At 44.0% G+C, this 17,903-nt stretch overlaps 1 protein-coding gene across 1 annotated transcript; it reads right to left on the bottom strand.

Annotated features, from left to right (window-relative positions):
* Positions 1-12,405: 12,405 nt before the first annotated feature.
* On the bottom strand, positions 12,406-17,121 carry LOC123443930 (probable receptor-like protein kinase At2g42960). Its single transcript, XM_045120493.1, has 9 exons — positions 16,757-17,121; positions 16,589-16,636; positions 15,539-16,272; positions 15,343-15,447; positions 14,409-14,531; positions 14,168-14,338; positions 13,934-14,063; positions 13,029-13,238; positions 12,406-12,955 (listed from the first exon to the last, which is right to left on the bottom strand). The coding sequence occupies exons 3-9, from the start codon at positions 16,201-16,203 to the stop codon at positions 12,824-12,826; spliced, it is 1,536 nt and encodes a 511-aa protein (XP_044976428.1). The 5' UTR covers positions 16,204-16,272; positions 16,589-16,636; positions 16,757-17,121; the 3' UTR covers positions 12,406-12,823.
* Positions 17,122-17,903: the final 782 nt, after the last annotated feature.

Below are 17,903 nucleotides of genomic sequence, written 5' to 3'. Positions count from 1 at the left end.
TAGCCAAATCTTCAATTTTGAGTAGTTTTTCCTCTATGGACGCATTGAAAAAAATTGTGAGTTGATAAACTCTTTGATATTACTCTCCAGATCAGAGGGTAATATATTGTAATTTCCATGAGTATTGTTGTAGGAGTTGCCAAAGTTGTTAGAGGAGTTACTAGGAGAAGGCCTAGGAACATAGTTTCCTCTCAAAGCATTGTTGTTGCCAAAATTATTCCTACCAAAAAAATTAACTTCCAAGTTAGCGTTGCTACTCTCAATCAAAGAAGACAAGGGCATATCATTAGGATATAAAGGAGAACTTCTACTAGCAACCAAATTCATTAACTCATCCATTAGCACTCAACGAGTTAATTTCTTCTATAGCGTGTACCTTCTTACTAGTAGGTGACCTTTCAATGTGCCACTCGGAGTAGTTCGTCATGATATTGTCTAGGAGCTTTTTGGCCTCCCCTAACATGATTTCCAGAACGTTCCACCTGAGGCGGAATCCAAGATATTTCTAGAAGAGAAATTCAAGCCAGCGTAAAAGATTTATATAATCATCCAAAGACTCAAGCCATGAGCGGGACAATTTCTAATCATCAATTTAATTCTCTCCCAAGATTGTGCAACATGTTCATGATCAAGTTGCTTGAAATTCATGATATCATTATGGAGAGAGATGATCTTAGCCGGCGGAAAATACTTGGAAATATAAGCATCTTTGCACTTATCCCAAGAATCGATACAATTTTTGGGCAAAGAAGAAAACCAAGTTTTTGCGCGATCTCGCAACGAGAAAGGAAAAGGTTCCAATTTAACCACATCATTATCCACAACTTTCTTCTTTTGCATATCGCAAAGCTCAATGAAGGTTTTGAGATGGGATGCGACATCTTCACTAGGAAGGCCAGAGAATTGCTCTTTCATAACAAGATTCAGCAAAGCGGCATTGATTTCGTATGACTCCGCACTAGTGGCGGGAGCAATCTGAGTACTAACAAAATCATTATTATTAGTATTCGAGAAGTCACAAAGTTTGGTGTTTTCATTCATGGTGACTTCGGCAAGTAAGCAAGCACACAAGCGAACAAAGAGCAAGCGAGAAAAAGGGCGAACAAAAAGGCGAACGAAAAAGGCAAATTGGTGAAGTGGGGGAGAGGAAAAATGAGAGGCAACTCGCAAACAAAGTAAATGCAAGAGATGAGTTTGCGATACCTGCTTAGATGAGTTCTTGACTTAATCCTCCCCGGCAACGGCGCTAGAAATTCTTCTGCTACGGCACCAAAGGTCCGTCCCCGGCATCGCCAGGAATTATTCTTGCTACTTCTCTTGTTTGCGTCGGTTTTTCCCTCGAAGAGGAAAGGGTGATGCAGCACAGGAGCAGTAAGTATTTACCTCAGTTTGAGAACCAAGGTATCAATCCAGTAGGAGAATCTCGTCAAGTCCAGAGTACCTGCACAAACACAAAAGAGCTTGCACCCAACGCTACAAAGGGGTTGTCAATCCCTTCAAGATTGTTTGCAAAGTGAGATCTGAAGGCGGAAAGTGCAACGAAGTCAAAAGTGTAAGGCTGAAAATATGGTGTGGAGTAGACCCGGGGGCCATAGTGTTCACTAGAGGCTTCTCTCAAAATAGCAAATATCACGGTGGGTGAACAAATTAATGTCCAACAATTGATAGAACCGCGCAAAGTCATGACGATATCTAAGGCAATGATCATACATATAGGCATCACGTCCGAGACAAGTAGACCGATACTTTCTGCATCTACTACTATTACTCCACACATCGACCGCTATCTAGCATGCATCTAGTGTATTGAGTTCATGAAGAACAGAGTAACGCCTTAAGCAAGATGACATGATGTAGAGGGATAATCTCAAACCAATGATGAAAACCCCATCTTTTTACCCTTGATGGCAACAACATGATGCGTGCCTCGCTACCCCTTCTGTCACTAGGTGAGGTCACCGCACGACATGAACCAAAAACCAAGCACTTCTACCATTGCAAGATTCGAAGATCTAGTTGGCCAAACAAAACCCACAACTCGAAGAGAATTACAAGGATATGAAATCATGCATAAGAGAGATCAGAAGAAACTCAAATAAGATTCATAGATGATCTGATCATAAATCCACAATTCATCGGATCTCGACAAACACACCGCAAAAGAAGATTACATCGGATAGATCTCCAAGAAGATCATGGAGAACTTTGTATTGAAGATCCAAGAGAGAGAAGAAGCCATCTAGCTACTAGCTATGGACCCGTAGGTCTATGGTGAACTACTCACGCATCATCGGAGAGGTCATGGTGTTGATGAAGAAGCCCTCCATGTCCGAATCCCCCCTCCGGCAGGGCACCAGAACCTGCCCCAGATGGGATCTTGCGGAGACAGAAGCTTGCGGCGGCGGAAAAGTAATTTCGATGATCTCCTGTTTTTTATGGAATTTTAGGGAATATATAGGCGCAAAACCTAGGGCAAAGGAGCCTTGGGGAGCCCACAAGCCAGGAGGCCGCCCCCCTGGTCACACCATGAGGGCTTGTGGGGTCCCTGGTGGCCCCCTGTCCTGATTCTCCGGCTTCCCGATCCTTTTCTGTTCCGGAAAAAATCTTTTGGCAGTTTCATTCCGTTTGGACTCCATTCAAAATCCTCCTCTGAAAGGGGTCAAAAACATGGAAAAAATAGGAACTGAGACTTGGCACTGAGTTAATAAGTTAGTCCCAAAAAATATATAAAAGGCATACAAAACATCCAAAGTTTGACAAGATAATAGCATGAAACCATCAAAAATTATAGATACGTTGGAGACGTATCAATACTTAAGAAGGCTTTGATAACTGCACCTATTGTTCAACCACCTGATTGGAACTTACCTTTTGAAATCATGTGTGATGCTAGTGATTATGCTGTTTGTGTTGTTCTAGGGCAAAGAGTTGATAAGAAGTTGAATGTTATTCACTATGCTAGTAAAACTCTAGACAGTGCCCAGAGAAACTATGCCACTACAGAAAAGGAATTTCTAGCAGTTGTGTTTGCATGTGAAAAGTTCAGGTCTTAAATAGTTGATTCCAAAGTCACTATTCACACTGATCACGCTGATGTTAAGTACCTCATGGAGAAGAAGGACGCTAAACCTAGACTTATCAGATGGGTTCTCTTGCCACAAGAATTTGATTTGCACATTGTCGACAACAAGGGTGTTGATAACCCTATAGCAGATAACTTGTCTAGGTTGGAGAACGTTCTTGATGATCCACAACCTATTGATGATAGCTTTCTCGATGAGCAACTGAATGTCATCAATGCTTCACGTAGTGCACCGTGGTATACTGATTATGCAAACTATATCGTTGCCAAATATATACCACCTAGTTTCACATACCAGCAAAAGAAGAAATTCTTCTTTGACTTGAGACATTACTTTTGGGGTGATCCTCACCTTTATAAGGAAGGAGTAGATGGTGTTATTAGACATTGTGTACCTGAACATGAACAGGGACAGATCTTACAGAAGTGTCACTCCGAGGCCTACGGAGGACACCATGCGGGAGATAGAACTGCACACAAGGTATTGCATTCAGGTTTCTATTGGCCCACTCTCTTCAAGGATGCCCGTAAGTTTGTCTTGTCTTGTGACGAATGTCAAAGAACAGGTAATATCGGTAAACGTCAGGAACCATTTCATGTTTGGGGCTTTGATTATATGGGACCTTTTCCAAAATCCAACGGGTATACTCAAATCCTAGTTGATGTTGATTACGTCACTAAGTGGGTAGAAGCTATCCCCACTAGTAGTGCTGATTACAACACCTCTATCAGGATAGTTAAAGAAGTTATTTTCCCTAGATTTGGAGTCCCTAGATATCTAATGACCGACGGTGGTTCACATTTCATTCATGGTCCTTTCCTTTAAATGCTTGCTAAGTACGATGTCAACCATAGAATTGCGTCTCCCTATCACCCTCAGTCCAGTGGTCAAGTACAGCTAAGCAACAGAGAGATTAAACTGATTCTGCAAAACACTGTCAACAGGTCTAGAAAGAATTGGTCTAAGAAGCTCGATGATGCACTGTGGGCTTATAGAACTGCCTATAAGAATCCCATGGGCATGTCTCCATACAAAATGGTGTACAGTAAAGCATGTCATTTACCTCCTGAGCTAGAGCATAAAGCTTATTGGGCAATCAAAGAGCTCAACTTTGATTTCAAACTTGCTGGTGAGAAGAGGTTATTTGACATTAGCTCGCTTGATGAATGGAGAGCTCAGGCATATGAGAATGCCAAGTTGTTCAAAGAAAAGGTTAAGAGGTGGCATGATAAGAGGATACAAAAGCGTGAGATCAATGTAGGTGATTATGTCTTGCTATAAAATTCTCGTTTAAGATTTTTTGCAGGCAAGCTTCTCTCTAAATGGGAAGGTCCCTATATTGTTGAGGAAGTATATCAACAACATGGAAGGTAATTGTCTCAGGGTTGTAAATGGGCAGAGAATCAAGCATTATATCTTAGGTACTCCCATAAATGTTGAAAGCAATATTATCAATACCATAACTCCGGAAGAATACCTAAGGGATATTTATCAGCCTGTTTCAGACTCCGAAAACGAAGAGGTATGTGATTCGGTAAGAAAACATACTCCAAAACTTTTCCAGTAGGAATTTTTCTCCGTTTTGGAATATTTGAAAAAATATAAAAATTGGAAGTAGTCCGGAAAGCGCGCGAGGAGGCGAAAAGCCTGCCAGGCGCGGGCCCACCCCCTGGCTGCGCCTGGGGGGCTTGTGGCCACCTCTTGTGCCTCCCGGACTCTGTTTTCGTGCGGAGTACTCCTTATGGTCTAGAAAAAAATATTATATATTCTCCCGAAAAGTCTGACCCTCATATCACGTAGATTTCCTCTGTTTTTGTTTCGAGCCTGTTTTCTGTCGTAGATTTAGAGAAGATGTCGTCCCAGGAATCTGTGGGGGAGAACAATCTCCCTCAAGTCTGTGGAGAAGTAAATGCTGATCTGGAAAGAATGGAGGCCAAGAAAAGGCTACCTAAAGAAATCAAGGGTAAAACTAAGTAGAAGAATCAGGCGTGTAATGAAGCACAATTTGCGTTCAACAAGGAAGAAGTTGAAGAAGTGGATTTCCTCCAACCCTACCTCCACCTGTTGTCTCCATCCTTGATTTAAATCTTGAGGTTTTGTGAAACAACTCGTGCTCGCAATACTTATCTCACTCGTGAAGTTGTTTTGCTGGAGAAACATATCACATATCTCCAAGGTATAAATCAAATATTGATGGCCCTCTTGGAAACAAATGACAAAGCAACCCCATCATCATCACCTCCAAAGGAAGACAACTAAGCATGGGTATGGGCAATCCCCTTGGCTTTTGCCAAGCTTGGGGGAGTTGCCTCGGTATCGTATCACTATCACATCTTTTTCCTTTACCTTTGTTTTAGTTTGTTCCTTTTTAGTTTTCTTTTTCTCTAGTAGATTAAAAGTCTTAGTGTTTTAGTCTTCAGTTTTGCTTTGTGTCACCCCCGATGTATTCGAGCTCGTGAGCCATATAATAAAGAGTGTCTTAGTTGAGGGCTTTACCTCTTGCCATGATCAAAAGAATGAGAAAAGAACAAAAGCATGAAAGATCATGTAATGATCTTATGGGAAGTGATGGCTTCACATATAAAAAGAATGTTGATTGAAACTTGTTGAGGGTAGACAAACGTAGACCTTTCTCATTGTTGCAATTAATAGGAAGTGATAAGGAAGGAGAGGTTCACATATAAATATATCATCTTTGACACCATCTATGATTGTGAACACTCACCAAACTATTACATGCCTAGAAGTAGATGTTGGACAAGGAAGACAACATAATGAATTGTGTTTGCTTGGTTACGAACAATGTTATATGATTAGAGATCCCTTAGCATGTGACGATTGCTTCCACCTCATATTATCCAAAACTCCCGCACCAAGTAGAGATACTACTTGTGCATCCATAAACCTTCAACCCAGTTTTTCCATGAGAGTCCACCATACCTACCTATGGATTGAATAAGATCCCTCAAGTAAGTTGTCATCGGTGCAAGCAATAAAAATTGCTCCCTAATATGTATGATCTATTAGTGTGTGGAAAATAAGCTTTGTACGAACCTATGATGAGGAAGACATAAAAGCGACAGACTGCATAATAAAGTTCTTTACCATAGGAGGCAATATAAAGTGACGTTCCTCCGCACTAAGAGGACACGCATCCAAACCTCAAAAGCGCATGACAACCTCTGCTTCCCTCTGCGAAGGGCCTATCTTGTACCTTTACTTTTTTTTCCTTGAAAGAGTCATGGTGATCTTCACCAATTCCTTATTTTGCCTTTTTCTTGGCTAACGTCATATGCTAGGGAAAGATCTATATTCATATGTCAACTTGGAGGTAAGCATTCATGAATTATTATTGTTGACATTACCCTTGAGGTAAGAAGTTGGGAGGCAAAACTATAAGCCCCTATCTTTCTCTGTGTTCAGCTGAAACTTTGATCTCATGAGTACCACGTGAGTTGTAGAAATTGTAGAGAACGAAAAGATGATTGAGTATGTGGATTTGCTTTACAAGCTCTTATTTGACTCTTTCTGATGTTGTGATAAATTGCAATTGCTTCAATGACTAAAGGCTATCGGTTGCTATTTCTCGGTAAGGTTCTTGATCCATACTTCACTTTGTGAAGGAATTGTCACTTTAGCATGAGAGATTATATGTTGGTATTGTTGTTCTGATCATGATCATGATGCTTGTATGTTCGTATCTTGTTTTGTCGACACCTCTCTTCCTAAACATGTGGTCATATTTATTGAGCTCATCTTTCGCTTGAGGAGAAGCGAGGTCTAAGCTTGGGGGAGTTGATACGTCAATTTTGCATCATGCTTTCATGTTGATATTTATTGCTTTTGGGGCTGTTATTTCACTTCACGGTACAATACTTATGCCTTTTCTCTCTTATTTTGCAAGGTTTACATGAAGAGGGAGAATGCCGGTAGCTGGAATTCTGGCCTGAAAAGGGAGAAAAGTTGAGATACCTATTCTGCGCAACTCCAAACGCCGTAAAAATCAACGAGCATTTTTTCAGGATTTATAAAAAATAATGGGCCGAAGAAGCGCTAGAGGGGCTCCAGCAGGTGGCCACAAGCCTCGTAGGCACGGCCACCCCCCTGGCCGCACCTAGGGGGCTTGTGGGCACCCAGCTGGCCATCTGGCTCCCCCCTTTTGCTACAAGAAGGGTTTCGTCCGGAAAAAAATCAAGAGGAGGCTTTTTCGTGGATTCGCCGCCGCCACGAGGCGGAACTTGAGCAGAACCAATCTAGAGCTCCGGCAGGACGATCCTGCTGGGGAAACTTCCCTCCCGGAGGGGGAAATCGTCGCCATCGTCATCACCAACACTCCTCTCATCGGAGGGGACTCATCACCATCAACATCTTCATCAGCACCATCTCATCTCCAAACCCTAGTTCATCTCTTGTAACCAATCTCCGTCTCGCGATTCCGATTGGTACTTGTAAGGTTGCTAGTAGTGTTAATTACTCTTTGTAGTTGATGCTAGTTGGATTATTTGGTGGAAGAGTTTATGTTCAGATCCTTGATGCTACTCATTACCTATCTAGTCATGAATACGATTATGCTTTGTGAGTAGTTACTTTTGTTCCTGAGGACATGGGATATGTCATGCTAATAGTAGTCATGTGAATTTGGTATTCGTTCGATATTTTGATGTGTTGTATGTCGTTTTTCCTCTAGTGGTGTTATGTGAACGTCGACTACATAACACTTCACCATTATTTGGGCCTAGAGGAATGCATTGGGAAGTAGTAATTAGATGATGGGTTGCTAGAGTGACAGAAGCTTAAACCCCAGTTTATGTGTTGCTTCGTAAGGAGCTGATTTGGATCCACTAGTTTAATGCTATGGTTAGACTTTGTCTTAATTCTTCTTTCGTAGTTGTGTATGCTTGCAAGAGGGGTTAATCATAAGTGGGATTCTTGTCCAAGGAAGGGCAGTGCCCAAGCGCCGGTCCACCCACATATCAAACTATCAAACTAACGAACGTGAATCATATGAACATGATGAAAACTAGCATGACAGAAATTCCCGTGTGTCCTCGGGAGCATTTTTCCTCCTATAAGACTTTGTCCAGGTTTGTCCCTTGCTACAAAATGGATTGGGCCACTTCGCTGCACCGTTGCTACTTTTGTTACTTGTTGCTTGGTGCGAATCATCTCACCACACAACCTCAGTGCTTGCAGATTTTACCTTGCTGAAAACCACTTGTCAGATCCTTCTGCTCCTCGTTGGGTTCGACACTCTTACTTATCGAAAGGACTACGATAGATCCCTATACTTGTGGGTCATCAAGGTGCGCCAACCAAGAGGAGGAGTCCTACTCCAATCCTAGTCCAACTAGGATTGGAAAGTGGAGTCCTTCTCTTCCTTCCCACCTTTTCTGTTTTTTCTCTTTGCTTGGATTTTTCTCTATGGCGCATAGGGCTTCTTGGGCTGTCCCACCAGCCCACTAAGGGCTCGTGCGCCACCCATAGGTCCTTTGGGCTTCCCCCGGGAGGATTGCCCCCCTCCCGGTGAACTTCCGGAACCCATTCGTCACTCCCGGTACATTCCTGGTAATGCCCGAAAACTTTCCGGTAACCAAATGAAGTTGTCCTATATATCAATCTTCGTCTTCGGACCATTCCAGAAACCCTCGTGACGTCTGTATCTCATCCGGGACTCTAAACAATATTCGGTAACCACGCATATAACTCAACTATACTAAAACATCGCCGAACCTTAAGTGTGCAGACCCTACGGGTTCGAGAACTATGTAGACATGCCCCGAGGTACTCCTCGGTCAATATCCAATAGCGGGACCTGGATGCCCATATTGGATCCTACATATTCTCCGAAGATCTTTATCGGTTGAACCTCAGTGTCAAGGATTCATATAATCCCGTATGTCATTCCCTTTGTCCTTCGGTATGTTACTTGCCCGAGATTCGATCGTCGGTATCCGCATACCTATTTCAATCTTGTTACGAGCAGGTCTCTTTACTCGTTCCATAATACAAGATCCCGTGACTTACACCTAGTCACATTGCTTGCAAGGCTTGTGTGTGATGTTGTATTACCGAGTGGGCCCAGAGATACCTCTCCGTCACATGGAGTGACAAATCCCAGTCTTGATCCATACTAACTCAACGGACACCTTCGGAGATACCTGTAGAGCACCTTTATAGTCACCCAGTTACGTTGTGATGTTTGATACACACAAGGCATTCCTCCGGTGCTAGTGAGTTATATGATCTCATGGTCATAGGAACAAATACTTGACACGCAGAAAACTATAGCAATAAAACGACACGATCAATATGCTACGTTCATAGTTTGGGTCTAGTCCATCACATGATTCTCCTAATGATGTGATCTAGTTATCAAGCAACAACACTGTGCACATAGCCAGAAAACCTTGATTATCCTTGATCAACTGGCTAGCCAACTAGAGGCTTGCTAGGGACGTTGTTGTGTCTATGTATCCACACATGTATCTATGTTTTCATTTAATACAATTATAGCATGGATAATAAATGATTATCTTTGAACAGGAAATATAATAATAACTATTTATCATTGCCTTTAGGGCATATTTCCAACATAATGTACCTACATTGAGAAACAAGCTTCTGGCAGCCTTACATAGTTCTCCAATGGGAGGACACTCTGGAAACAGAGCCACTTACCATAGAGTGAAGACCATCTTTTATTGGCCTGGAATTAAAAAGACAGTGGAGGATTTCATTGCAGCTTGTCCTATCTATCAAAGAGCTAAACATGAGAATTGTCTCCAACCAGGATTACTTGATCCTTTACCTGTAGCAGATTTGGCATGGCAACATATATCCATGGATTTTGTGGACGTTTTGCCAGTGTCTAAGGGGCATGATGTCATTATGGTGGTGGTGGACAGATTTACAAAATATGCACATTTTATTCCCCTCTCACATCCTTATACAGTGCTAAGTGTGGCTCAAGCTTTTGTGGACCAAATCATCAGGTTGCTTGGTCAACCCAAGATGATCATTTCAGACAGAGACAGAATCTTTACCAGCAAACTGTGGAAAGCTATATTTGCTGCTCTGAAAGTCGAGTTAAGATACAGCACTGCATACCACCCTCACACTGATGGACAAGCAGAAAGGATAAATCAATGTTTGGAAACTTATCTAAGATGCATGACTACAGATGCTCCTAGTAAATGGTTATCTTGGTTATCACTCGCGGAATTTTGGTACAATTCAACTTACCATACCAGCCTAAAGATGCCTCCATTTCAAGCCTTATATGGTTACCCTCCTCCTATGATCAATGAGCTAGCAATACCAGGTCCTGAAGAAGGGGAGGCACAAGGTTTTCTTACAGCTAAGCAACAAATGTTGGAACAACTCAGAGGCAACTTGGTTTTGGCACAAAACATAATGAAAAAGAATGCTGATCTGAAGAGAGTGGAAAGATCCTTTCAAGTGGGAGATATGGTGTATCTTAAAATGGCCCCATATCGATTGGCATCATTTGGTTTCAGAGGGGCTCTTAAACTCCAAAACAAATTTTATGTTCCTTTCCTCATAATTCAGAAAATTGGAAACTCAGCTTACAAACTTTAGTTTCCAGAGCATGTCAAAATACACCCAGTGTTCCATGTGAGTCAACTAAAGAAGCACGCTGGAGATCATTCTATACCAAGTCCTAATCTCCCAGCGGGAGTTCTTCAGGTGCGTCAGGTTCCCAGACACAACACTCTAGTGGTTCAGTGGCTCGTTCAATGGGAAAATTTATCACCGGAAGGAGCTATGCGGGAAGATGCAGATTTCATCAAATACACATTCCCAGAGTTCTTCAAAGCAACGACGCAACAATGGTGTCAGAACAAGACAACACCGTGAGGACACGTTGTGTTCCAGAAGGGGGCAATGCCAGGACCAACTTCAGACAGAGTTTCAGTTTCAGCTAATACAAGCAAGTGCAAGGAAGCCAACGGCTGAGATTACTCCTCGTGTACCACTTCGTCGTCAGCCGTTAGATAATTACTGTAGTAATTCAGTTGTCGGTTTACTGGGGTAAAACCCTTCGCTTATAAAGCTGTCGGGCTGTGGCTGAGCCGTTATCAAATCTTCTATCAACTATGCCTTCGTGCAAAAGCATATACTCTTTAGCTAATATAGATCAGATCAGAGATGAACTTTCCCCATTTCTTGCATAGAATTCCCTTATAGGGGGAGAGAAGGAGAGCTTTACCTTGCCCCCCCCCAAGGAAATGCGGCCGTGAAGGGAGCTGCGGCGGCGGGACACCAAGATTCGAACACGACGCACCAGAGAATAAAGCAGCGGCGAGAGCGAGGGGGGGATGCAACGACTTTGCACGTGCGGGTGCAGGCGCGGGCCTGGCTCGCGGAAACGGTCGATCCCTGCGTTTTCGCTCAGCCTGCCTAAGAGCCCGATTTTGCGTCAGTCGGGCCTGGCCCAGTGAGACGTCCAACCTACCAAACATAGAGAAAATTGCATGGCGGGTGCGATGCACATGCAAGCACGCAAGATCCAAGCGATGCAGATGCTCTGCTTCTCTCATTCCTTTACCACAATTATTTTAGCACGTATCAGTGGCGAATATCCAATTTTATGCCCAGACTCATATACACCTAGTGTACAATAAATTTAAAATAAATACTAACAAATTCAAAAAATCAGAATTTTTATTGCAAATAAGATGATTGAGTGTGTGAAATGCGTGCCAAATTTCAAATCATTTGAACATCTTAGTAGCTCCGAGGAAAAAAATCAGGTCCAAATAGTAAACCTTTTCAGACCTTAAATTTGTCTTTTTTCTGGCCGGAAGCTACTCAGATATCCAAGTGCTCTGAAATTTGGCACGGACATCACGCACACAATCATCATACTCCACACCAAAAATCATTTTTTTAATTTATTTAGTATTTTTACCGATTTTACTGTTCACTCCCCAGCTCATCTGAACGTTGTGCTCGTATCTATGCCCCCCTCCCCCTTGGGTAAAGTTATATATTCCGCGCCTTAACGTTCGGCATTGTTAATGTTTGCTTTAAAGGAATTGCTCATAATTCAGTACAACAATATCACCGTAATCAGAACATCAGCAACAACTGCAATGGTCTGTTTTCTCACTTTTCCTTGTCTATGACTTCTCTCCATGTGAGATCTGCATGGATTGGCCCCCTAACAACCGAAGGAGGCCTAAGGCAATTTGCGTTGACAAAAAGTTTTTTACTCTAGGCAGAAGTCTGTCAAATCAAAATGTCCACCCAAATGAACCATGTAGGTTCTGGCTGTTTCAGTTGATGAAGCCACCTCATGTAGTTCGCCCAACAAACGACGACTTTTTTTTAACAGAAGCACGCAAAAAACTCACAGGGTAACAATGCAAGACCCAAAAAATCAGAAAAGAAAATGAAGAATGGTCCACTGTGACAAACTGAAGGAACATCCCGGTTCACAAGCATGATCATCCCAGGCACCAACACATACCTACACAGCACAAAATACATTGAACAAAACACCAGGGAATTCTTCCTCCAAGAATGCTTCTGCTCGACCTAACAGCTCGGCCTAAACTTTAGCTAGTAGTAAAATCTGGGCTTGCCTTCATTAACCCACTAACATTTCCTACAGGGATTCGGGGCAGTAATCACCTTGGTGATCAACACCGTTTCTCGGACCAATCAACGAGCATGAGTGCTCATGATCCAAAGACAGGCCCAAACGTCAGGACTACTCAGGACTGAGACCGGTCTGATCTTGAGCTGCCAGTCCTTTCTACCTTGCTTGCAAATTCAGCCGAATTTGATCCCTCTGTAATAGATTCGATGTCCATGCTCCCCGTCCGACTCCTCCGGTTTCTCCGGTCCTTTTAGGGAGAGATGTTAGACAAAATTTGTGGTTATAGCAGCATACATTAGAGTAGGATTTTAATCATTTACCTCCCGGAATGGAACTTCTTCCGACTCAAGCATCCTAGCAACCTGGCCCATCTTAGGCCTCTTTTCAGAGTCAGGATCAACACACCTTAGGGCGATTAGCAGAGCTCGTTTAAGAGCCCTAATGGTTGGCCTAACCTCTAGGATTGGATCAACCACTTCTTCTGCTCTCCGGTTGGCTATCATCATTTTGAGCCACTCGACAAGATTGACCTAAATGAGAGGATTCATTGTCATCTCAACAAAAACATATACTGATTTTTCTTCATATATAAAATACTTACTGGAGCAAGCGAATCACCAAAGCATAATTGTCAGAAGTAAAAACTGATACAACGGTTTCCATGCACACAGTACTAAACTATCATATAGTTTAATTGCCATTTTTACTGAAACATTAGCACTGTAGGTCTAAATAAATACACTTTTGCTTCGGTAGACCCCCCTCTCGTATACAATGTATGTCCACCTTGCATTATATATGTATGACGGCCTGTAGTGTATAATACGAGATGGGTGTAGTGTATGGCGGTCTGTAGTGTAAAGGAAGGAAGATGTCCAATAATTCAATTTACCCCCTGAGCTTCCATGCTCAGGCCACCTAAACCTTTACATTAAAACCCAACATTTTACCCATAAACCTCAACAAACAGTCGTTTAACCCTCCCTGCTGGGGTTAGAGGTGGTTTTGCCACCATGACTGATGACGTGGGTGAAGTGGTTTCTTCACACAAAATGATGTACACAGTTCTTAAGCATAGTGAGAAAAAGGACATATAATGGTGGTTTAAGAGCCAGCGCTGAAGTTCAGGGCATGATCTGGAATTTCTCCAAACTATATGGTGTAAGATCCAGAAAGGTAGACAATAAAAACATGAAAACGCAATGAACAAAGTCTAATCATTTACCTCGTTGGCAGAGCGGCTATAGTCAACAGGGTCTCTTCCTGTCACAGTTTCCAACAAGAGAACACCAAAACTATAAACATCACTCTTTTCATTTAACATCCCAGTGTTAGCATACTCAGGTGCAACGTATCTACAGAAAGAAAGAAGATGAGTATGTATTAAACTCCTTTAAGGATTGTAAAATAATGATGCAAAAGACCATGAATACAGGATAAATGAGGGTGAAGGCAATACCCAAATGTTCCCATCACTCTGGTGGTAATGTGGCTTTTATCTGACCCCAACATCTTGGCCAATCCAAAGTCAGAGACCTTGCCATTGAATTCATCATCAATCAAAATGTTGCTTGATTTTATATCCCGGTGAACAACTTTTGGTTCTATAGCTTCATGAAGGTAAGCAAGTCTGCAATCAAACGAATTTAGACAACAGAAAGGATATGTATTTTATGGACTTAGCAACTGTCGAAACTTACGCTTTTGCAGTGCCTATAACAACTTTCATGCGATTATCCCAGGTAAAAACACCATGCTGGCGCATAGCTCCATGAAGCCACTGCTCTAGGTTACCATTGTTCACAAACTCATAAACCAACATCCTATCAAAAAGAAATCACCGTTATATTTTGCTTAGGTGCATTCTAAAGATAAAACCCGACAATGACGCAAGTGATGGCAACTTTTGTCTCAGAAGCAAATGATCACAGATTACACAAAAGGCAGTCAACTGTCACTAAATAGGGAAGTATACAAAAGTATGGTACATATGGTCCCTGAGCAGCAGCATATACTAGGCCAACACAAATAACACATGATGCTCCAGTGCTATATAATAATTCACTAGTTTTTGCTGAAATCACTAGTTGTCAAATGATCTATGCACATTTTTCCACACATGGCATCAAGTGGAACATTTCTCTAGGTAAATCAAATTCATACTCAACCCACTTGATCCCACCATCTCTACTTCTCCATGTTGTAAATTGAATTGCATTTTGCTAAATTGTACACCTGGAGCGAGAGGCTGACAGGGTAGCCATATTGATAACTATATCTTTTGCAGAAACACAACATATACAAATTTATATTAATGATATACACCCTCCGATCCATATTACTAGTCACTGGTTTAGTATACTCCCTCCATATTTCTAGTCACTGGTTTAGTACACAGTAAGTTCTAACTATGTACTTAACCAGCGACAAATAAATATCTCAACAAAAAGAGTTAGAGTCCCAGTTCCCTCATCGTTTTACCAAGGCCCATTTTAGATAGTCCAGTCCTTGCACTAACTTGAGAACAAGTTTTTTCTGAACAACAGACCTAGTTTTTGCCTGTTGTACTGAACTGCCTAGGCAGCTTCTCAAGAAATAATTGAGCAAGTGATTTATGCCTGGCACTTCACATACCTATTCACCCCCTCAACACAGTATCCCAGCAGACGGACCAGATTCTTGTGCCGTACATGGCCAATAGCCTCAACCTCCACTCTGAATTCCTTCTCCGCCTGCCCCCTGCAAACCGCAGGAAGATGCACAACAGCACAATTATTGGAACAAGTATACAGATAGGAAAAGTAGCTATAAACACCGAAAGTGAGCTTACATGTTGTTAAAAATCTTCTTTATGGCCACCTCAGTTCCATTCACCAGACGGCCACGGTACACAACTCCGTAACCACCCTCTCCAAGCACATTCTCCTTTGAGAAGCGGCTGGTGGCGAATTCAAGGTCGCGCAGAGTGAACCAGTGACCCCAACCGAGATGAGAGAACTCAGGAAGGCCAACCAGGGGCGACGCGGACACGAACGCCGCAGGAGAATACGGTTTCCTGCCCTTCCCCGAGCCGGCATCTTCACCGGAATGCACGCTGCCAACCCGGTCCACATTGCACACGGAGCTTCCCTGGCTCACGTTATCGTGATCCGAGGACTTGCTCAATGCCATATGCCCCGCTGCCTTCCCCGGCTCCCGATTCGCGGCGTGCTTGTCCTGCGTTGGGAGGCTAGGCTGCTCACGTTCATGCATCGTCTGCGCAAGGCTGCGCCCACCGCCCACCCTGTCCACCGGGATCTCCTTGGAGTAGATGGGGATCTGCGTCTGGCTCAAGTTCTCCATGGTTCTCTTTGTCTTGCGACGGGACGCCGCCCAGATACATATCATCAGCAGAATGGCCACTAGGAGAGCGACCACACCGATTGCAATCCAGACCCACAATGTAAGGCCAAGAACCTTCCTCGTCATCTCTGAACTCAGACCGGTGGAAACCATGGCGGCAGCCGGCAGTGTGCTAAATTTTGGCACTGCTAGGCATCAGCAACTGTGGACGAATTCTTCTCCCTGAAGGACAGTAGTAAACAAAGTTAGATACGGTTAGGTTGTTGCTGCATCGAGACAATTAACACATCTCGTGTTACAAACAAGCATCTCTGTCCTTGCAAGAGAGAAAGAGAGAAAATCTCCTTGGACGGACGATTTCTGTCCTGTACAATAATTGCTCCGACAGGCACGCACGCGTTTTTTTTTCTTGTCTGCAAGATGCATCGATCTGAGGAGCAAAGACTGGTACTACAATGGAGTGGCAAGAAGGGGAACGAAGATGTCTGATCTCAGTATGGCAGTAGGGCCAGTTGAAAAGGAAATCAAAGTTTATTACCTCTTTGTGCAGCAGAAGCTCCATCCACTCATTCGTCAAGCAAAGAACCTGAGCAAACAAACAAACAGAGAACCATCAAAGAGGGGAAGAAGCGAAATTAAGACGACCCGTAGCGAGCGCTTGATGAAGCTAGAAAGTTGAGACCGGAAAATGCAAGCAAGAACCAACCGCGCGTAGCAAAGCTTCAGAAGAATCCAGCCAGCCTGTGGCAGCAATGGCGAAGGGGGAATCCGAGAGAGAGAGAGAGAGAGAGGTGAGAGGGAGTAAAAGGGGGGAGGATTGGAAGGTGGTGGATGTTGCAGGTGTGACAATTAAAGGCTGGATGAGGAAGACGCGAAGCAGAAACGGGTGAGGGAGGCGATTAAAGAAATGGCGTGGTAGACTGGTGAAAACGGGCGAGAGGAGATGGAAGAAGAGCAGAGAGAGAGAGAGAGAGGTGGAGGGGAGGCAATGTGCTGGTCTGCAGGATAAGGTCAACTGGCAGAATATAATAACTGCATGTATTAGCATGGCGCAGAAAGAGGGTTCATGGATTCAGGCTGGCTGGCTGGCTCGGGACAGCCTTGGCCACTATCTTTTGCTTCCCCCGCCCGCCGGGTCTGCAAATTCTTGGTGCATGCCGGGGCACGCACAGCTGTCGCGAGCTGGTCATCAAATCCCCTCGGGCTTCCCCGGATCCTCTGCGCCAGTCTTTGCCTAGGATATGTTAGCGGATGCTATGCTCTAGTCTGCGGGTCACAAACTTGAAGCGCATACCCCGCATTCCACCCCGATTCACAAAATAACCGTCAAAATGCGGATCGGGGCGAAAAAACTTGCCCGATCAGACCCTGCATCCCGCTCTGGCCCGTTAATATTTTTACGGGGCGCGGCAAAACTTCTCCCCCAACCTCTAGTTTCACGGACTCGGAGGTCGACCCGAGCTCAGCCCCTGTCCGCAACGAGATTTGGCGGGAGGGACATTTCCGCGCGGCCTTTCCCGCTCCCCCACCCCGCCGCCACCATTGCCTCGCCACCGCACGCTCCGGTGCATCCTCCGCGGCCGTCCCTCGCCGCCATGGACGCATCCTTGCTGCCCCCCGTCACCGTCGAGGTCGCGCATGCTCCTTCTCCTCGGGCGGATCTCATCGCCGGCCATGTTGGCCCCGCCGTCGCTCAAGCTAGTGTCGTGCCTGCCCGCAAACGGCAGGGCAACGTGGTCGTGCAGGGCCGAAATCCGGCAGCCCCCGTCGTGAAGGCTCGCGCTCCAGGCGCCAACGCTGTTGCGCGATCTCGGCCGACGGCGGAGAAGGTCACCAAGGCCGCGGGCAGCAAG

The sequence above is a fragment of the Hordeum vulgare genome, chromosome 3H (genome assembly GCF_904849725.1).
Source record: "Hordeum vulgare subsp. vulgare chromosome 3H, MorexV3_pseudomolecules_assembly, whole genome shotgun sequence".
NCBI classification, from domain to species: Eukaryota; Viridiplantae; Streptophyta; class Magnoliopsida; order Poales; family Poaceae; genus Hordeum; species Hordeum vulgare.
The sequence above is the reverse complement of the archived record's forward strand: the minus strand, read 5'-3'. Positions and strand labels throughout refer to the sequence as shown.